General features: G+C 37.9%; 1 protein-coding gene and 1 long non-coding RNA gene across 4 annotated transcripts in view; one reads left to right on the top strand and one right to left on the bottom strand.

Moving 5' to 3' along the window:
* STAT4 (signal transducer and activator of transcription 4) overlaps window positions 1–22837 on the bottom strand; it is a 145896-nt gene that overhangs the window by 10875 nt on the left and 112184 nt on the right. For both annotated transcript variants that reach the window (XM_072612698.1, XM_072612697.1), the window contains exons 15-19: window positions 12534–12617; window positions 9936–10034; window positions 4190–4325; window positions 646–698; window positions 62–156 (exon numbers count right to left, since the gene is read on the bottom strand). In XM_072612698.1, the coding sequence (XP_072468799.1) occupies window positions 62–156; window positions 646–698; window positions 4190–4325; window positions 9936–10034; window positions 12534–12617 (467 nt within the window). The remainder of the gene's footprint in view (window positions 1–61; window positions 157–645; window positions 699–4189; window positions 4326–9935; window positions 10035–12533; window positions 12618–22837) is intronic.
* On the top strand, window positions 4200–21935 carry LOC140506013 (uncharacterized). Of its 2 annotated transcripts, none has more exons than XR_011967733.1 (4): window positions 4200–4748; window positions 17025–17108; window positions 20382–20518; window positions 20675–21935. It is a non-coding gene; the product is annotated as an uncharacterized lncRNA (long non-coding RNA). The 2 variants fall into 2 exon arrangements; XR_011967734.1 differs by having other exon boundaries at window positions 17025–17104.

The raw sequence follows: 22837 nt of genomic DNA on the forward strand, positions 1-22837 counted from the left end.
GCAAATACGACATGTAGAAAAATGACATATTCATAGAGAGATTATATAGCACATGATTTACCCATCAATCCAAAGAGGAAGAATGTGCTTTTTTATTAAATCCAGGATTGCTTCAAGCCATACCCAAAAGGTAAATGCCTTGCCAGGTAAGTGCTCCTATTTTAATAAAACAAACAAACAAACAAACAAGGGATACGATAATAACTTGGTAAGTAGTATTAGTAAAATATAAATCATCATATTTTATTTCATGATAAATAGTTTATATTTTATTTTCTGTTAAGTTCGAGAAACTTGAAAATATGTTTATCTAAGAAATCCTTAAAACTTCATGTCATTCGTATATGTGGGCTGTAAGGATGACAAAATGTTTTCCTTACAATATCCTGAAGGTGGGTAATTCAAATGTAATTACCCCTGTTTACAAATGAAACATCTGAGGTTCAGTGAGACTAATAGATTTGTCTAAGGCCATAAGATTAGTAAATTGTTGGAGCCATACCTAGAAGTGGGAGTTTCTGACTCAACTGAACTTCTCTCCCCTTCCCTCCCCTGCTTTGGTCTCCAACCCTCACTACTACCCCCCATCCCTTTGCTGTGCAGGCCTAGAATAAAGTGTAACTTTTCTTTTTCTCCTGATCATACCTTGCAGAACTTGGCCCAAGAGAGCTGACCATCATTGTAGCTAGCTTGTTGCACTAAAATTAAAGGAGAGAAAATAATCCAATTTTTCTTGTTCATGAAATGTTTTTGATTTTTTTCTCTAAACTTGGTTTTCACTTCATTTCAACAAACCTACAGACATAGTTGCGAGTACTGTGAATTTAACTTGTACTTTATGCTAGATGCCAAAGAAACGCAACAGATTTTTAGCTCTCAAGGAGTTCACTATTTAGTTGGGGAGGGGGAAGGGACAAGAATAATTCATTTGAAAAAAGAGAATATGAAACAAGGTATAATCATGTGGTAGAGACTTTAAGTGCCCTTAGGATTCAGAGAAAGGGAAGGTCACTGTGGGTCACAGTGGTCAACTTAGTTCAATCAACAAACATTTATCAAGTACCTACTAAATTTAAGTCACTGCTAAATGCTGGAATACAAAGACAAAATTGAAAAACAATCCCTGTTCTGAAAGAGCTTACATTCTAAAGAGTCAGGTAAAGGTTTCATGGACTAGGTGGTTCCTGAATTTGAAGCTCAACGATGGATAGGATTTGTTTTGACAGAAAAGAGGGCACTCCAGGTAGGGTAGGGTAAATAGCTGAAGGAAAGGGATGGAAAGGGGAATGACCAAAGCTTGTCTGGGGAACAGCGCCAAGAATAACTTAGCTGTAGAGTTCATATCAGAAAATGTGAGAGATGAGGGAATTTAGGGGATTAGAACAGCAAGTGGTAGTGGGAATTGAGTGAACCATACTGACTCTATCTTGTGACTCAATTACAGAGCTAGTTCCATCCCTTTCCTATTTAATTATGGATCTAGTCGAGTTTTCTTCTTGTGAAAAATCTTTGGTCAGAAACTCACACCATTGATCCTTCAGTCATTCCATCCTCCATATACCACAGTGATACATTTCTATATGCAAGGTGAAACACTGGAAATTAGGATTAACAAAAATAAGGCTTGATTGAATAGATTAGGGGCAAGATTTCTGAACAAAGCTGTGACAAGAAGTAAATTGTGTTTCCATTTGTCTAAGCTTATGTCAACATTTCACTGATCATATAGATAGGGCAAAGTTTGAAATTCTGGACCTGAGATTTTATCATGATGGGATATTCCTGGTTTGGAAACTCCCTCAAAAACTCCCTACCCCTGCATAGGAGTGTATTGATAATGCATTTTTCTTATTGTTAATATAATTGTTTCCTAATAGGAAGATCTTTCCCATCAATTAACAGGTCCTTGTGACCTGTTTAAGTTACATGGAAGCCTAAGTCACATAAGTCTAAGTCACATGGAACAGGAAGGGGTGGAGCAGGAGGGGTGGAATGGGAAGGGTGAAGCAGGAAGAGGTGGAGCTAGAGCTGAGCTGAGAGGAAGTTAGAGAGCAATCAGAGCTGCGAAAGGGAGCTGGCTAATGTGAGTGAGAGAGCTTGTTTGTGATATTGTTTAAGGGAGCTGGTTTGTGGGAAGCCTAACACAGGGAAGGTTTGGTGATGGTATTGCCTCTGCATTGTTAATGTGTACAGATTTCTTTGTTACTATGATGGATTTGGCTTTCTGGTGTCTGAATAAATGTTTTGATTCTGTCTTCCATGTGAAGAGTCTGTTATATTTTGCAATTCAGAATTGTGCCAGTATATTCATGACTGCCATAGGCTCTGTGAATATTGTGTTGGTGCTACAAATGGTGATGAGGATGGGATCGTGAAATATCAAACCTCTATTTGGAGGCAGAAAGGCTTTAGAGGAAGAAATGCATATCCCAGAATGGGAGGATTTACTTTATTCTTCCCTGGTGAGAGAGTGGACTAAAAGCACAGGACTATGAAAACTGGGAACCGAGGCTACAGAAGGTACAATCCAAAGATTTAGAAATATGTTTACAAGGAATACCAATAGAACCAGGGAAAGAACTGGCATGGGTATGAAGAAGAGACTGGGCCTTGCTAACAAATTATTGCCTTATGTGTAAAAGCAGAGACAAGTTGCTGGAAGAGAAAGCTCATGGAAAGGGAGTTGGCTGGTTTGCATGAGAAGCTTTTTATCCTTCAGCATTCAAACTCTCCTTTGAAAAAGTAAGCTAGAAAGTGTCAGATGGTAGAATAAAAAGCTGTTGTTAGTTTAGCTCATAGAAAGAAGCAAAAAAGTAAGAAGAGGCTTGATTAGGTCCCTGAACACCTGCCAGCAGGATGTGTGGGAGGCTTCTCAGGCAGAAGCACATCCAATACAACAGGAAAATCAGGGGGCATCACAAAATGTTTGGAGAGGTAATTGAGGATTTTACTCAGCAGGAGGTCACAGTTGGTTGAGTCTGAGTTTGAGTCATTTGACCCAAAGAATGAGAGAATCATTGGCATCTTGGATGGTGAGAAATCAGTGAAAAAGATAAATTTACTTGAGAGAGAGGAGTAAATAGACAGTGGATTCAAAGTCAGAATAGACTGACAAGAAAAGAATTGTGCTCTATTGAGAGCAGGGAGAGATTTTGGAAGAGTAGATGGCATTCCAACTAATGAACTATACAAACTATGTCATGGAAAGGGGCTTGATATTAGACTGAGCGGAGAAATAAGAACTTCCCTTACAGATCCTCCTGAAACACTGTATCCAAATTCGTCACACCTGCAAGAAGGATTGTACTTGCAGAGTATCTGGCACATTGTAGGTGCTTAATAAACATTTAATTGATTGCTATGACATTTATTTCAGAACTTCATTAATTTGAGATTTCTTTGGTGGGATAATGATTTTAAAAGTATATATGTATATATACGCATATATGTATGTGTGTGTGTGTGTGTACACACACATATATATAGATATATAATGTATATATATGATTTAAAGGAAGTTCCCACTAAATCTTTTCCCTTTAAATGAATCCACATTCTTTTGTAGGGATATGATAACCCAGCATTCTGGGTAAATAGTAACAATTACAAGAGTAGCAACAGCACCTCAAATTTACAATGACCTTTCACACCACAACATCATAAACAAGGTTAAATTAAAAGTTAAGAAAAATAGAAAATTACTATTTGGTGAAAAGAATTTTTCATCTTGTCATTTTCAATACTGTTAATTCAGATGGATTTAAATTCCCATGTTTGGCTTAAGTTCTTCATGGCAGTGCACATTCAGTTCTAGCACTAAAGGTGTGTATGAGGCTTACCTGGGGCTCTTACCTTTCTCTTTGGAGCCATAATATAACAGACTAATTATACAAACTGGTAACAATGTTTAGCCAAATTGTAAAGTTTATCAAACTCACAACTAAACTTTAACATTTCTGAGAAAAGAGTATTCTTTATATATTGAATTAGCTGCCTGGTAGGGTTTTTAAAAAAATTACAAATATATTTTTCTGTAGCTAATGCTGCCATCTTACTGTAGGCTGTGGCTACTTGCTTCCTCTTAGACCGTATTGAGAATAGCACGAACAGGAGAATCCTAGAATAGATTGGGTTTTTAATCCACCAAACATCAAGAACATATATGAAGCCTTCCACCTCAAACACTTACCTGTGAGTTTCTCAGCCAACATATTCAGTTGGTCTGAGTTGAGACCTCGTCCAACGTATGATGAAAATTGCCAGCTCAGCACTTCTAGCAACTGACTCAAAGCAGCCGTTGGAGGGTTGTTAAAGAAAACCAAGTTCTGGAACAGTTATAATAACACTGTTAACTAGGCCCAAAATATTGCAGTTTCTAAACCGTAAAAGGGGAGTTAGAGATGATATAATCACTTCCTAACAATCCTATCAAAACGTATGATCTCAGATTCAGACATCTTTAAGAATCCTGACTGCAGTGTAGTAATGGAGGATACAGTTTCACTTCCCCTTAATTTATTTATTTGTGATATGCTTCTCATTCCCCTCTTTCTTTTTTAAAAACTTTAAAAAACTGTATTTTTAATTTATGGAATTAAACAAGCATTTCCATAACCATATAAAAAAGATGATTGCAAATCTATTACGAATAGCTTACTATTCCTTTTAAATACAAAGTTATCACATACATTTCTTTTTTTTTTCTTCCTACCCTTCCCCCAGAGATGGCTACCATTAGACACAAATAGGTATGTATAAATATATATGTAAAATTATTCTATTCACAATTCTACTTATCATTTCTTTCTCTGGATACATGTCCTTTATAGTTAATTTGGATATTTATAATAGTCAAAATATCTTATTTGCTCAAATTCGTTCTTAGAACAGGACTGCTCTTACTGTATACAATGTTCTCTTGCTTCTGCTCATTTCACTCATTATTTTCTGCAAGTCTTTCCAGGTTTTTCTAAGATCCCTGAGCTCATCTTTTCTTATAGCACAACAGTATTCCATCACAATCATATACCACACCTTGTTCAGCCTTTTCGTCTTTCCTCATCTACAAAGTCTTGGTATAAACCCCAACTACCTCTAGGAAAGTGCTTTTTCTCCAGTGTTTTATCATTCAACTTATAAATGTTTATGTCATCACAGGATTTTTTGACTATTAATCAATTTATTCAAGCAACTGATTAACTTTGTCTGGTAAAATGATGATCTCAATGGAACCACCATAACAACTGGTTGTGTGCCTGAATTATACCATATTGACACTTCTCTGACTTGTGATTGGTTTGTGGTGGCTTAGACTGCATCTCATTCTCACTAGTAAAAAAAGCAAAAGATATGATGTCATCCAAGGTATCCACTTCCAAGGCTAAATGAGGAAGGTACTCATATGGAAATGGATCCCTGCTGATTGAATGTTGACTTAGAAAAGCACTGGTTAACATTATCTATGTTACATGGTATTTTTATTTATTTTGTTAAACATTTCTCACTTAGATTTTAATCTGATTTATACCTCACCTGCTGTGAGTTTGACACTTCAGAATAAATGTGTCAGTCATGATTTTTTCTTCTATAGATAAAAAGTTGTTTTATCTGAGACCAGTGTAGATGGAGATACCTTTAAAGCTTACTAGAGGACTTGGAATAATAATTAAATTTAAACAAGTATTTTAGTTTAGCATGTGAGCCTACAATGTTTAAGGTAAGTGTTAGATACTGGGGTTGCAAGGACAAAAACAGAACAATTCTTGCCCCCCAAGGAGTTTACATTTTGTTGGGGGGACTGTACACACACTGAAAAGTAAATATCAAAAATACATAAAACAATTATTTTATAAATAGTTTATAAAGGTAATTTTATTTTTACTTAATGTATGTTTATTTCATACATTTAATATTTATATGTACTTGTATTTACCTTCATTTGATATTTACATGTTTGCATACAGGTGTTTCGGCCACCAAAGTTTCTTGAGGAGGAGAGTGGTGTTTTAGGAAAAGAAATATAACAATAGTCAAATAAACAGACTTAAAGACAGTGGAAGAGCAGGAAGGTGTGAAAGATCTGACTAAGGAGAGAAAAAAGTCAGGGGAAGTCCTAAGAAAATCAAGACCAATAATTGGAATAGCACAGTTTGGTGAATTTTACCTGGGATGAATGCCAGAAAGAACACTCATCTAAAAGATTTCTATATGTGGGAACAAAGAAGTTTATAACCACCAGCTCAGTGGCAGCAGTTTTGACTTAAATCTAAAAGTTGTTTCTGTATAGCCACCAAGAGGAAAAAAAAATCCATCGTTGATTCCTCTTGGTTTATGGTAGAGGATGACTAACATCGGACGCAGGGAGTAGCCTATTTTGGGGGTGGGGATACCTGCAATTTTTTAATAGTGCTAATAGTGGCCTCCAATATCTCCCTGTTCCTAAACTACCACTTTAATGCAACTGTCAGACCCAGAGTTCTGGGGGCTTGAGAGGATGTTTAAGCCACAGGTTTATAATTAGAGGCTGCATTCCATTAGCCGTTTTTCTTGACTCATGCATCTCAGCTGGTTCTACTTTCCAGTCCTATGATTCTCAGACCTAAATTCCCTTCCTTAGCCATCATTCCCTTAAGGATGTTATCTCTGTATATGGCCCTGCCCCTTGGATCATTCCCTCCCTCAGATTGCATAGGGTGGAGGGTAAATGTTGGGGAGCTTCTTCTAGATTCTCTATTTAAGAAGAGGACCCAGAGCACAGACCTCATGATTTCCCACCTGGCTGTAGGACTTCATCATGTCCTTCTGGGCACTCTGCATCCCTTTCTTCCTCCCAACCCCCCCTCTACCTTGGCTTCCCTCATTAGATTGTTAGCTGCCACAGGGTAGGCACTGTCTTTTGCTTTTCTTTGTATTTCCAAGTGCTTAGCACATAGTAGGCATTTTAAAAGTGTTTATTAATTGACCAGCTGATTCCTCCATTAGAACAAGAACTTCTTGAAGGGGAGACTTTAATTTTTGCTTTTATATCCCTGGGGCCCAGCATAGTGCCTGGCATACTGTAAACATTTAATAAATACTTTCTCATTCATTTTCAGTTTTCGGCTATATTAAATTACTAATCTATCTCTAATTCCTATACAGATGGAGATAGAGAGTGGGAAAATATAAAAATAGTTCTCTTCAAAATTTTACTTCAGTGACTAGACAAAGTTGGGAAGGAGGGACGCAGTAAATGACTTCTCCCCCCAAATTAGCTGATGAGGAGGAAAATAGTTCTTGCCTTTGCAAGGATTTCTCAGCTAGACCAACTATCTAAAGCAAACAAACAAACAAAAAAAAAACCTTTAGCAGTCAAGCAGCAGAAAAAATGCACCACTAAAGGAATGACGTCATTCTTCCTTTCTTCCTTCTTCCTCTTTGAAGGGTGTTACCAGCAGTCCTTAACCAAATCAACCAAATCCTTGAATAACCACCAGATGGCAGCAAAACTCAGGCAGTATGGGCTTAGGTGAACGATGCTATGGTCATGTCTTGATTATCTGTGCTCATAGGGCCCCCTGCTTTCGGTGGCTAATCGAGAACTGTGAATGATCCTCGCAACTGCTTATGAAACTCAGAGGGTTTCCTGTGTCTGGGTGAGCAAGGGGAATGAGGCTAGGGATGAACTTTACGGAGGAGGAATAACCTATAAGTGCAAAGACATTGTGCTGTATGGAACTTATCTTTAGGCTTTTCCCTGGTTAGTGCCAGAAGCAGAGAGCAAAATGATATGCTCCATCCAGGAGCAAAGTTCAGTTCTTACAAAAACAGACTTGGAGCAGAGATGTCATCTAGCAAGATCCAGAGAAATTAAATGACTTGTCTAAGGAATAAGTGGAAGAGTTAGGATTTGAAACACAGGTCCTCTGGCTCCAAATGACTATCACGTAGCAATACTCAAGACAGATCTAGGAAGTAGATAACTGTGAGCATTATTTAGATAGCAGGTACAGTCCTTTCAGAAGCAGCTAGGTGGCACAGTGGATACAGTATCTAGCCTGGAGTGAGGAAGACTCACATTCCTGAGTTCAAATCTGGCTTTAGACACGTAAAAGCTGTGTGACCCTGGGCAAGTCACTTAACCCTGTTTGCCTCAGTTCCTCATCTATAAAATGAGCTGGAGAAGGAAATGGCAAACCACTGCAGTATCTTTGCCAAGAAAACCCCATAAAGGGGGTCATGAAGTTGGACATGACCGAAATGAATGAACAACAAAAACAGTCCTTTCACTACAAATTACTGGGAGTCCTGAGAAATCAGGCTCTAAATATGTAACTCTTCATAAAAATTTAACTACAGAAAATGTGTGTAATCCTATATATATATATATATATATATATATGTCTCCTATATATAATCTCATATATACATACATGTACATACATATATATACACATACACACACATATACCTATAGATACATACACACATGTATATGGAAATCCATTAGAAGTGCCTAAATTGAAAGCATTTCTTTCTACATACATGTGCTGCTCATTCTTCTTGACCTCTCCGCAGCCTTTGTCCCTGTCCATCACCCTCTTGTTGGTCCTCTCATCTCTCTAGGTTTTCATGACACTATTCTCTCCTGGTTTTTCTTCTATCTGTCTGACCACTCCTTCTTTGTATACTTTGCTGGATTTTCATCCACTAACAGTGAGGATCCCCCAAGACGCTATACTAGATTCTCTTTTCTTCTCCTTCTAAACAATTTCAATTGGAGATCTCATCAGCTCCCATGATTTCTATAATCATCTCTACATAGATGACTCTCATTTTTATTTATCCACTTCTAACCTCTCTTACAAATTTCAGTTTTGCCTTTAAGCAACTCCAAATGCCTTTAGCAATCTCTAGCTGCCTTTTAGACATCTTGAATTGGATGTCCCATAGACATCTTAAACTTAATCTGTCTAACGTTGAAATCCTCCGGATCCTTCCTTCTTCCTTATTTCCTGGTATGAAGAATAACACTACTGTCTCAGTCATCTAGACTCAGATCCTAGGTGATTTCCTCCATGTTTTTCACTTCCAATCGAGTGTCTTGTCATTTCAACCTTCATGATATGGCAACCATCCTAGTGCAGGCCTTTGTCACCACTTGGACTCTTGCAATGGCAATAATTGGTCTCTTTGCCTCAAGTCTTTCTCCACTCCAGCCTATTTCTCCACTTAGCTGTCAGACTGATCTTCCTAAAGTGCAGGTCTGACCATGCCATCTACCTACTTACTAAACTCTAGGTACAGGGCCAGATAAAAAATCCTCTGTTTTCCATTCAAAGCCCTCTATAACCTGACCCCTTCCTACCTTCTCAGTTTCTTACACCTTATCCCCCTTCCCAGCTCTCCCTACTACATACTATGCAGTCCATTGACATGGGTTTCCTTATTGTTCTTTGTCACAACATTCGATCTGCTGACTTTGAGATTTCTGCAACTATCTCCTTCCTCATCTCCATCTCTTGGCTTCCCTTTAAGCTAAAATAACACTTTCTGCAAGAACCCTTTTCTAATCCTCCTAAATCCTAGTTACTCTCTTTAAGATTACCATATATAGATATAGATATAGATATATATAGATAGATCGATATAGATATATGTATATCCTTATATATGTGTATGTATGTATACACACATAGAAACACACACACATATATGTTGTTTGTACATAATTGTTTACATACTATCTTCTTAATTATTTTGCAAGCTCCTTGAGAGTAGAAATGAATTTGGTTTTTATTTGTTTTTCTTTTTTTACCTTTCTTTATATTTCTGGCTATTTACACAATTCCTGACACACAGTAGCTACTTAATAAATACTAGTTGACTGACTGTACAAAAGGAAATTCATTGTAATTACAGAGAATTAAAGAATAAAAGATGTAGCATCTTCCTACCTGAGAGTCATTGGTTGACAAGTTGTACCAAATTATAGAAGCCCAAGCATTAGGCAATTGACTAACATTGGAAATCATCACAACAGGTAATGAATTTGTCTGTTAAAAAAAAGACATGCAAGAATATCAGGATCTAACATTTATTGATGTTAAAAAGCTGCTTAGTATAATGCCTCCTGAAAGACTTTGCCCAGTGAGTCCATAATCTAATATTTATATTACTGTTGGAGGAAATAGGAAAAATTCATTAGAGATCACTTCATTAGGAATTTGGAGACCACTGCTTCAGTCTGCCTTTACTAGAATTACAGAATCTCAGACCTGAAAGGGACCAAAGAGGACATCTATTCCAACGTATACCTGAACAAGAATCCCCTTTGATCACATTGAGCAAGGGGGAATCCAGTCTTCTGTTGAAGATATCCAGGGAGGGAGAGCCCTGCCAAAGCAGCCCATCCCACTTTTGGATAATTCTAATTATCAGGGAATTTTTCCTTACAGTAAGTCTAAATTTACCTTTTTGTTCTGAGTTTTACATTCTGGGGCCAACCTGAGTATCAAATCCCTCTTCCATGCGACATCACTTCAAATATTTGAAGACAGTTATAATGTCCTCCTAAAGTTTTCTCTTTTCCAAGCTAATCATCTCCAGTAAATTTAATCTGTTTTCATATGACATGCTCTCAAAAACATTTCGTTATTCTGGTTCCCATGTTTGGATGTTCTCCATTCTATCAATGTCTATAAAAAGGTGCCAGGTATGAAATACAATATTCCAAGAGTGGTTTAAATAGAGCAAAGCACCCCAGGATTATTGAATCCTTAGTTCTAGACACTGACTATCGTATGGCAGCCAAAAAATTGCATTTATTTTCTTAGCTATCTAATAATAGTTAGTGTTTACATGGCATTTTAAGGTTTACAAAGCACTTCACAAATTTTATCTTATTTTATCCTCACAACAACCTTGGGAAGTAAGTTATTGTCCCTCTTTTAAATTTGAGGAAACTGAGGCAGAAAGAGGTTATGTGACTTGCCTGGGGCCACATAGCTAGTACGCATGGGAATTTGAATTTGAACTTAAATCTTCCTGACTGCAGATTCCAATGTTCTCTTCATTACTGATTCATATTGTCCTTGCAATCTATAAAACCCCCTGGATCTTTTTTCAAACAAACTTCTGCCTAGCAATGCCTTGCCTCTTTTACTAGTTGTGTTGCTACGGCAAGTCACAACATCCCGGAACCTCAGTAGACTCATCTGTAAAAGGGAGATAACAATATTTATATTGCTTGTGTTACAGAGTTATGAGAATCAAATGAGATAACGTATATGAGTGCATTATAACTGGAAAGCACATATGTGTTAGTTCTTGAAGGCTGTATTAGGGGATTTTTCTGTTTTACCAGAAGTTAGACCAATGAATAAATGATTATAACTCATCACAGTAGCATTTTAGTATTTGAGGATAGACTCAAAGTAAGTCTTAGGAATAAATGTGTGTATGATACATCCTAGTAAAAGGAAAATAAATAATAGCCAATTCTTGTCAATTGTAAGGTGTCATTCCCAAGATGAATTTTCCTTCATATTCTCCAGATAAGCATAAGATCTTGACTAATTTAAGTCCTTTCTTTTCACTCACATTTTAAAACTTGTCTTACTGCTTTCCTCAATGAATTTAAATGAAGAAAATTATGGAGATATTGGAACAATTAATCATGAATGTTTCGGGCAGGACTTTGTTTGTTACAGAATTCTTAAATCCCTCTGGATTCTTACTTATGAAAATGAAGAATGTAGCTCTTTGACATGACCTTGTTTAAAGATATTCATTTCTCTACTCATGGCTGAACTTTTGTGACCCAGATAAATCTCAAAACAACCTTCACAATAGACTGTTGGGATCACAGAGAAGCCAAGAATGTGAATGTAAGTCTCCATTTACACACTACTATAAAAAAATATTTGCTTAATATGTATAGATTATTTGGAAGATTTGAATACATGAATAATCTGTGAACTCTCAGTTGGGGACTCCCACCTTCAATGCAATTTAGAAACCCTTCCCTGGTTTAAAAGTTAAATCTTACAGAGTTGTTTGGCATTCATAGGTAGTACATGTGGTCATGCAGCTAGTAAATGTCACAGGTTGGGTTTGTATCAATAACTTTACCAAGGAATTACTTCGTAGGGCTAGAAAAATAATAACAGGAATAAAAACTTTAAAATTTCAATGGAAATAATGAAAAAGGTGAGAAGGAAGAGGGTCTAGCAGTACACAAACTATATTCAGATCTCAAACTATAATGCAAAGTAGTAACCATCAAAAAGAATTGGTGTTGATTCAAAAAAGAGAGAGGTTGATTGGTGGAACAGATTAAGTACAAAGCATATAGGAGACTGAATTTAACAATGATCCTAAATATGTAGAAAGGGTTGCATTTAAAAAAAATTCTAAATCTGTTCCTAAGGATCTGACCTCAGTTTCTTTCCCTTAAAATGAAAAGGTTGGATAGGGTATTCTCTAAAATCCCATGAGGTCCCCAAATTTTATGACTCTGAGTTTGTTGGCAAACATTCCTTGCAAATACTTACCTCCAAATCTATGGTCAAGCCATACAGGCAGATCTGTGTTTCAAAACTTATAGAATGAAGCTCTTCAGTTACCATGTGAGAACCCTGAGAGGGAAAACCATACTTAAGTTTATAAACACATTATGTTTAAGTCTGATATCATACAAACATACAACTTGAGTTAAATGTATAAGCTAAAAAAGAGCTTTAAGTTATTTAGGAAAGTGAAGTTTTTTTGTCTATTTCTTAAGAAGAATGATTATTGATATATTAACATCAAAGTCTTAAAAACAATAATTTCAGGCTTTTAAAACTTTTGGCCTATTTTCTCACAGGAGACTTTAGCTGAAGATAAATAAATGTCTTCTTTGGTTGACAAATCAGCTGAAAATCTAGTTACTGTACACATTCCTTTAGAAGATGAAGTTTTGTATAAGCACAGCAGAAAGAGATGTTGACATCTCTGTGAATTTGTTGTAGCAATAAGCCTGAAGATGAATTAAGACAAATTTAGCCCAGGGAAACTGTAAAGTAAGTGTGGTCCCTTCTCTCTGCAGCCTACCCCATCATCCTACTCAGCTACAGTTCAGTTGGAGTTCATTGTCTTTCAGGAGGCAAATTCCCAAGAGCTAAAAAGAGGGCAAAATTGTCTTAAAATAAAATTATTACTAAAAGCAAAAGAAACTGGGAATCGCTTGGCCCAGAAGAAAGAAGGCTAAGAAAGTACACAATACTGAATCTATTAAAAGAAAGATTACAAGATGTTTTCCATGTCTATTAAATAGAGAAAAAGTTTTTAAAAAATGATCTTATATTCAAAAATAGATTTTGATATAACAAAGAATTTCCCAACTGACTTTTAGTGCTGAATTTCTTCCTTTATTAGTTGTATTATTTTGCATGAGTCTCAATTCCTATGGGCCTAATTCCTATGACCTCATGATGAATTGCCTATCATAGAAGATGTATCTTCATAACGGACAGTTGGGTGATGCAGTGGATAATATGCCATCCCTGGAGTCAGGAGAACTCATCTTCCCAAGTTCAAATATGGCCCCAGACACTTACTACGAACCTGGGCAAGTCACTTAACTCGATTTTCCTCAGTTTCCTTATCTGTAGAATGACCTGGAGAAGGAAATGGCAAAGTACTCCAGTATCTTTGCCAAGAAAACCCAAAATGTGACCATAAAGAGTCCAACATGATTGAAACAACTGAACAATATCTCTTGATACAGAAGATAGGAAGCATGGTAATCTTTGATGGCTACAGATAAAATAAGATAGACTATCAAAGCACCTTTGATATAGTAAAAGAATGTGTTATTGACATTGTCATGTTATAAGGGAAAACTTATTAGTATGTCTCATGTTTCATCTTCTTCTTTTAAAAAAATCCCATGTTGAACCTACAGGGAAACCTGACTGCACAGGAAACATTTAGGGTAGCTAGAAAGTGAGAGCTGGATCTATGTTTAAGGACACTGGGCTATGAAAGAAACATCTGGGTCTTTTGCTAAACGAAAATCGAGTCATCCATGTACCACTCACATTATCTTTTTTTACAATTAAGTTTAATTTTTTTGTGACATTCTGAGACATTGTGACATGTCTCCCTCCCTCTCACCCCCTACCACTGGCTAATAGCATTTTTGTACCTCATAACTTTCCACCACATAAACAGGATTACCTAACACCTCTGGTTTGTGGGTAAAATTGCTGTTCATCAGCAAAGGCCTGCTGACAAAGAACAAACATAGGGGGTTACAATTCAAGTTCTCCTCCTGAAGCAGTTTTCACATTTCAGTCACTGCACCCTAGGGCTCCCTGCTAAGTCAGCACCTCTGAAGGCTGGGAAAGTTGATTTTATGGGGCACACACAGCATGATGACTTTTCTACTGATTTATTCCCCATTGAAGAAGCCTCACGACTCAAAGCTAGATCTTGATCTCTGGATGTCTGACTTTGCAGCTGAAAGAACACTAGAGATTTCTCTCCAAATGAAGGAGAAGAGTTAGGAAATTTGGGGCAGTGATCTCCAAATGTGGATTTATGTCAGAACCCAGTTTTCTTGGGTTGAGGTGGAAGAGTGTTGTAGAATTTGAAAAATAAATTGTTAAAATAAATTGAATTTGAATTCACTGTAATTTGCAAAGATAATGGTTTTATTTTATTATGTGGTTGGAGAATCTGAGCTGACAATTGAATAGGAAGAGTTCTGGTTGAGTTTTATCACATTTGGGAAATGGATGCTTTAAATGATCCCAAAATGTTCACTGTCCCACAAGTCCATATCCATAGCACCAATATGTTTCTGAACATCCTTTGTGGATTGTCGTGCACTTTGAGAGTTTCAAGGGATTGATTCTGAAGACATCTGAAAGAAAGGAAGATCCTGACAAAATCATAGACATTATTACTACCCAAAAAAGATGATCAGGAAGATATCAGAGGATCATAGATTTGTAGCTAGAAAGGTCTTTATATAGGTCATATAATGTTGGTTAGTCATTTCAGCTGTGTCCAACTCTTCTTGACTTCCTTTGGGGTTTTCTTGGCAAAGATACTAGAGTGGTTTGCCATTTCTTTCTCCAACTCATTTTACAGACAAGGAAACTAAGGCAGACAGGGTTAAGTGACTTGTCCAGGGTCACACAGCTAGGAAGTGTCTGAGGTCAGATTTGAACTTAGGAAGATGAGTCTTCCTGCCTCCAGACTTGGTGCTTTATCCACTGAGACACCTAGTTGACCAGGACATATAATAAGTTTTCAGGTAAGGGAACTGAGAATTGGAGGGGTTAAACGAGTCACCCAATATCACACAGATACTGAGTATCAAAGTTTTGAATTCAGGACCTCTGACTGAGGTTAGCTCAGAGTCTTTCCACAGCACCTCTCTATTTCTCTTGATCAATAACTAACAATCCATATGCCCATTTTCTTAACCCTAAGAAATCTGTATGAGAATGTTCTTCTAATCTCATCACCCCACTGAAACTATGTTATCAGTGATATCAATGATAACTATATTATCAATGACCATTTAATTGTCAAATTTGACAGTTTTTTGGTGCTCATTCTCATTGACCTATCTGCTGCATTTGATACTGTTAACCACTCTTCTCTTGGATACTCTTTGCTCTCTGGGTTTTCATGATACTACTCTCTCTTAGTTTACTCCTATCTATTTGCCTTCATTTGCTATCTTTTGCTTGATCCTCATACATAGCTCTCCACCTTACTGTGGATGTTTCCCAAGGTTCTGTCCCAAACTCTCTTTTCTTTTTTCCTCTACTCCCTCAGTAACCTCCTTAGATCTCATGGGTTTAACTATCATCTCTATGGAAATGACATAGAGATACAAATATCCATCCCCAGTTTCTCCCCTACTCTTCACTCTCTAGGATGTTTCAAACTGAATGTCCTAGAGACATCTAGAACTCGTGTTTTTGTCCAAAACTGAATTCACTCTCTTTCCCCCCAAACCTTCCCTTTTCCAAACTTCCCTCTTTCCTCCCATCCTTCTAGTCTCTAGTCTCTCAAGTTCATAACTGACGTCATCTTGGACTTCTCGTCCCACATATCCAATCAATAGCCAGATCTTGCTTGTTATACCATCACAATATCTCTTGCATCTGAACCCTTCTCTCTACTCACACAACTATCACTCCGGGATGATGCCCTCAGGATTCCTCCCTTACATTATTATAATGTCCTCCTAATTATCCTCTGTTTCAGGTCTCTCCATAATTCAGTCCTTCCTACACACTACTACCATCATAATTTTCTGTAAGTATAGCTCTGACTGTCTCAAACTCCTACTCAATCAACTTCACTGGTTTCCTATTGCCAATAGATAAAAATAAACTTCTTTGTCTAGTTTTTAAAACCCTATACAACCTGACCCCAACCTGTCTTACCAGTCTTATTGGACATTACTCTCCTTTCCTCACTCTGCCATCCAATTAAGCTGACTTTCTCTCTGTTTCTCAAACACAACGTTCTATCTTCCATCTTTGTGCCCTTTCACTGGCTGTGCCAAATGGTCAAAATATTCTCCCTTCTTTTGTTGCTGGTTAGTCATTTTCAGCCCTGTCTGATTCTTCAGGTAAACCCATTTACAGTTTACTTGGTAAAAATACTGCAGTGGTTTTCTACTTACTTCTCCAGTTCATTTCACAGATTAGGCAAACAGGGTTAAGTGACTTGCCCAGGGCCATACAGCTAGCATCTGAGGTCAGCTTTGAACTCAGATCTTCCCAACTCTAGGCCTGAAACTACATCCACTCTGCCACCTAGCTGCCCCAACAACAAGTCCAAATGGCTGAATGTCCTCCCTTCTAACTTCTACCCTATAAAATCCCTCTGTTCTTTTATGATGTGACTCAAACACAAAGCACTTCCTCCCCCCTCCAAGTGCTAATGTTTCCTCCCAAGCTACCTAGTATTTAACTCCTTTGGAAGTATTTATATTTATCCATGTTCTATTTCTGCTTTATATCTCCTACTAGAATGTGAGTTATTTGCAAGTAAGGATTGTTACATTATTTATACTTGGATCCCCTGTGCCCAACACAGCACCTGGCACACAGTAAGTAAGTATTAAGTAAATGTTTGTTGAATGACTACCTAAGGTATTCTTAATGAATATGTAAAAAGGCAGTAAATGAGCTTTTGCAAATCATACTCTATGCTCAACCAATTCTTTATAGTTATGCAATGGACTGAAAGATATAGAGCAGACAAAATCTTACTGTTTGTAGACTGAAAAAGCATTTGACTTGATAGAGCAAAATATCAACAAAGTATGGCTTATGAAGACACTAGGATCATGTAAGATTACACTAAAGAGGCAACCATGGAGATAATTTTGTTTTACAATTCTCTTTCTAGTAAAGTCACTTGGGGGTATACAGTAGGCACCTATATGCTATTGAAAGGTGATTGCCATTTGGTGCAATGGAAAGAATGCTGGATTTGGAGAACTTGGCTCGAATCTCATTTTAGCTACTTGCCACTTATGTGATCTTGGACAACTTATCTAACTTCTTTGGGTTTCTTAAACTTTAAAATAAAGGGACTATATGAAGTAGCTCCTAAGATCCCTCTCAGTTTTAAATCTATGGTCTCATGATCCTATGACCTTTGTTATAGAGGATGCTCAGCAAAGAGACTCAGCAAACAGAAGGGATTCCTTATAGAGGAGGAGGTCTTCCAGATGGTGAAGGACATTGTGTTAACTTCGCTAAGCCCTCTAACATTGTTGAGTTTCCTAAATGAGACCTACAATCACTCGAAAGAGTTTGGCCTAAATTTGTCACATAGGAAAAACCAAGTGGATGACAAATGTCTATTGTACAGATTCGGATATGCTGTTGAATGGCTAGTCCATAGAGCTGGTGCATCAGTGTCTATATCTTGGACAAACTGTACAAATAAACCATGAACTGGGTGGCCAGAATTAAATAGGAGAAAAGCAGGCTACGTTTTGTTTGGGAAATTCCTTAGCACTTTCAGTAATGCCATGCTTTTCCCTGAAACAAAATCCCATTTTTTCATCACCAGTGTTCTTCAGGTGATGTTTTTAAGGCTGTGAATCATGAAATACCACCATTTCTGAGGAACCAAAATTGTGGGTCACCCAAAGGTCATTGTCAAGAACATTTTTTTGGACCAGATCTATGATTTCATGGCTGCAGGAAACTTATGATGAGAAACACCCCTCTGCCTTCTCACATCCAGATTAGTACTTGCACTGCAATTTAGTCTTTGCGACTTACCTGGGGCACTGAGAAAGGCAGCTAGGTGGTGTAGTGGATAGAGCACCAGTGAGTCAGGAGGACCTAAGTTCAAATCTCACCTCAGACACTTGACACTTACTAGCTGTGTGACCTTGGGCAAGTCACTTAACCCCAGTTGCCTCATCCTGGGTCATCTCCAGGCATCTTGATGAATATCTGGTCTTTTGATTCAAATGACTCTGGAGAAGTGAGGCTGGTGAACTGCACAGCCCTTCCTCACTCAAAATAAAGTCAAGTGCAAGTCATGTCATCATTTCTCTGATGGCATGGTCTTCTTCAGCAATGAAGGACCAACACACAGGGGCACTGAGAGGGGCAGTGACTTTTTCAGTGTCACATGGTGAGTGAACATCAAAGGTAAGGCTTAAAGAGGGGAAGGGAACAAGTCTTCATTAAATGTTTACAATGTTCCAAACACTGTGCTAAGTGCTTTACAAATAATATCTTATTTGATCTTCACAACAACCTAGGGAGGTGGGTTATTATCTCTATTTTACTGTTGGGGAAACTGAGGCAAACAGAGGTCAAGTAACTTGTTCATGGTCACGTACCTAGTAAGTCTGAGGTCAGATGTGAACTCAGTTCTTCCTGACTTCAGGGTTAGAACTCTGTCCCCTGTCCCCTGACTCATTGGACAGATTCATAAACAAGAGTCATTTAGAATGAAAACTCATAAAGGGATGTTTATCTGAACTTGTACAGTGCATACTCCCACTGAAATCATGGGAGCATCAGAGTAATGGAACCATTGCTCATGTACATATAAATACTTTTGAAGATCATAGAATCTTAGCTTAGAAGGGACCTTCAAGGAGATATAACCTGATACAGGAGTCTCCTACTCAGTGTAGGAATTCTTTTTACAAGATTTCAAAATCAAACACACAGTAGAGCATCACAGTTCCAAAAAGGTTGGAAATGACTTCCTTAGGGAGGATGCCAACAGAGGAGTTGATGAGAGGATTCGCCTCATTAACTTGATAGGGTTATATGTTTGTTATATATTTTTTTGGGATTTTGATTGTTTCTCCCTGTACCCTTTGACAGTCTCCACAGAGGATTTACTATGTTTCCTAGACATTAGGGATGATTTGATTTACTTAATTGTCATTGGTCAGAGCCACTCTTTTGTGCTAGGAAAGGGTATCCTTCAGGAAAAACATTTCCCTTTTCACCCTTTTTCCTTTTATTCTTTTCTAAGGACAGCCCAGGGATAAACAGAGACAATGAGCCAGAGATAGTGGAACTTGTCAATCAGGGGTAAACTCCTGGCTACCTTGGGGAAACAGTTGTATGCTCTTTGGTCCAAGTGGCCTAACGGTAGACTTCCTGGTTCTCAAGGTCCTGGATCCAACCTTGGAGAGAATGTGGTGTAACTTTTCAACCTAGAAGGCAACAGCTATGGAGAATAAAACCACATGATCAGATAATTGAGAATACCTCAACACCAGTTTTCTGAAGGACTTTGACAATTCCTGAACCCTTGCCTCTTGGATAGAGGAGGGATTTCTTGGGCAGTGTCATCCTGGAATCTAATCTTCTGGAAAAAAGAAGAGTCCATGGGCAGCATCATTTATATACTGCTTACTATGTGCCAGGCACTGTGCCAAGCACTATATAGTGTTTATCTCATTTGATCTTCACAATAACTCTGAAAGTTAAATGCTGTTATTAGCTCCATTATACAGATAAGGCAAATAGAGGTTAAATAACTTGCTCAGGGTCCCATGACTAGTAAGTATGTGAGGCTGGATTTGAACTCAAGTCTTCCCGACTCCGAGCCCGGCGCTCTATCCTCTGTAACATGTAGCTACCTACTAGAGGAGGACAATTGTATTGATTGCTTATTGGTATCTGTGAGTCCTCTGTGCTCCCCACAAAAGCATTCAGATTGATACTACTGAATAAAGGACAACCTTCATTTTATCCCACATATGAGTATAACACAAATGATTTACTGAATCCCATGAACAATTAAGACAATTCTCTTCTCCAAGAGATCCATACAGTCCTCTAGACTTAAGTGCAAACCTGTGATTGAGGCTCCCCTTTATGAATTCTCTACAGGATGGAATTAAGGCTGCTCCATACCTGACATATGCTTGTCATCTTGAGTGCTTACATGGGACCTGAGGTTCTTCTTGTCACCTTCTGCGGAGACCTCAGTTTGAGCTCTTTTCTGAGAATTTCCAGAGGGAGTTTGGGTAAGAGCAATGTGAATCTATAATTTTGGGATCACCCCTAAGATAATAATGATAATAACAGCCGACATTTATGTAGTCCTTTAAGATCTTACCAGCACTATAGTTTAGGGTTCCCTAGTCATTTTTTAAAAGGAACTTGTTTTCATTTCTTTGAAGCTATATTCCTCTAATAGAAGATAGAGTCCTCTAGGGCAGTGGAGAAGAAGGGCCTGACAGCGAAGTTCTCATCAAAGAAAGAAGAGGACCTAACAACACCTCCTTCCTTGGGCTGTAACTGACCATGGTACCTAACCTAACCTTGACCTTCTCACTATTTGTCCTAGTCTTCTGAGGTCTCTGACTCCTTCTCCCTGGGTGCTCATTGCCAGACTGACTTCTTGCTTCCCATTCAGCCCTTATTTCCAGTTCACAGTTCTGCTACACCTTGCTCCCTTCATTATTTGGTTTCTCAATTGTTCTTGTAGCTCTTGAAGTTCCAATAATACAGTATTGATATCTGTTGTGCCATGACAATATTTTAAAATATTGAAAACTTTAGGCTGCTGTTTTTTTCAAACACTTTTAGGGGCCACATTAACTTTTTATTGACAGGGGGAGCCCAGAGAAAAGCTTCAAACAAAATTAGAGAGGGTCTGATTCAGAAAACCTGGAGGTGATGTGGGAACAAATATCAAAGAGGATGAGAGAAAATATTAGGAAGGCAAATAATTGCTGAGACTGTATGCTAAATATATTAAAAAAACCAATCAGTTAAAAAAAATCATAGTTGCTTCATTGCTAAAAAAGCAAAAAAATAAGAAACCACCTTTATGTTAATGAGTGGGAATGTTCGGAAAAGCTGTAGACTTGTGGCAAATTAATGTAATGGAACATGATTGTGCTATAAAGAAAGGCAACTAGCAAGAATGCAGCAAGAAATGGAAAGGCTCGGATCACGCGAGGCAAAGTGAAAAAGGTAACAAATACACTAGTAGAATCTAGAGGGGACACGGAGCAAATGTAATATCCTTATTCTTAGTTTTCATACTATGCATTTAAAATGAAACTATAGTTGGAATTTCATTTGAAGACATACTATATATTTTGTTTGATTATTTTTATTTGTGTCAATAAAAAAGCTCCTTGAAATAAAGGCCCGTTTTTAAACACCAGTATTTTCCCAGGGATGCAGCACATCATGGTATGCCACAGACAAGAATCAATTCAAACTTAAGATTGACTCAAGGGCAATGGATAGGTGCGGGGTTGCAGATGGAATGCTGTTTATAGAGAACAGCAAAGAGGCCAAGTTAGCCAAATCAAAGAGGGCACAAAGAAGAATAATACGTAATAAGCCTGGGAATGTAGCCCAGAGCCAGACTGAGGAGGGCTTTAAATGCCAAACAGAGGGGTTTGTATTGGGCAGATAGGTGTTGCAGTGGAGAGAACACTGGGCCTGGAGTCTGGAAGATTCATCTTTGTGAGCTCAAATCTGGACCAGTTGTATGACCCAGGACAAATCACTTAACCCTGTTTGCCTCAGTTTCCTCATCTGCAAAATGGGCTGGAGAAGGAAATGACAAACCACTCCAATTATCTCCACTAAGAAAGCCCCAAGTGGGGTCATGAAAAGTTGAATGTGACTGAAAACCAACTGAACAACCACCACAAAAGAAATAGGGGGTCACTGAAGTTTCTCAACCAAGGGAGTGCTGTGTCAGACCTGTCCTAAGAAAAGACCAATTTGGCAACCATATGGAAGATGAGTTGGAGAGAGAAGAGTCTGGGTGTAGGACAACGGTGATCAGGGGCAATACTGGGGTCACTGTTGTGTAAGTAGAGAGATGGAACTAAAAAAGGGGGAAAGCTAATACACAACTAAGTCAGGATCAAAAAAGATCTTAAAAGGGTACAGTACAGGGCTGAATCTAATGAGATGAAATTCAATAAAGATAAATGTAAAACCTTAAACCCAAGTACAAAAATCAGCTTCACCAAAAAAAAGAAGGAAATATATTTGGACAGTATTTGTCTATAAAATATCAGAAAGTTTTACTGGACTACAATCTCAATCAGAGTCACCAGTGGCAGCTAAAAAAGTTAATGCAATCCTGGGCTATATTAAAAGAAGCAAGCCTTCCAGAAACAATGAGGTAATAGTCCCTCTGCCCCCATCAAACTTCATCTGGATTACTGGGTTCTGTTCTGGTAATCACAGAGAAGCTGGAAAGTTTCCAGAGGAAAACAACCAAGATGATAAAGGACCATGGGTCCACTTCATAGGAAGATCCTCTATGGGGAACCTCTCAGCGACAGAGATGAAAAGAAATTTTAGAACAT

Source organism: Notamacropus eugenii, chromosome 5 (assembly GCF_028372415.1).
Source record: "Notamacropus eugenii isolate mMacEug1 chromosome 5, mMacEug1.pri_v2, whole genome shotgun sequence".
NCBI lineage: Eukaryota > Metazoa > Chordata > Mammalia > Diprotodontia > Macropodidae > Notamacropus > Notamacropus eugenii.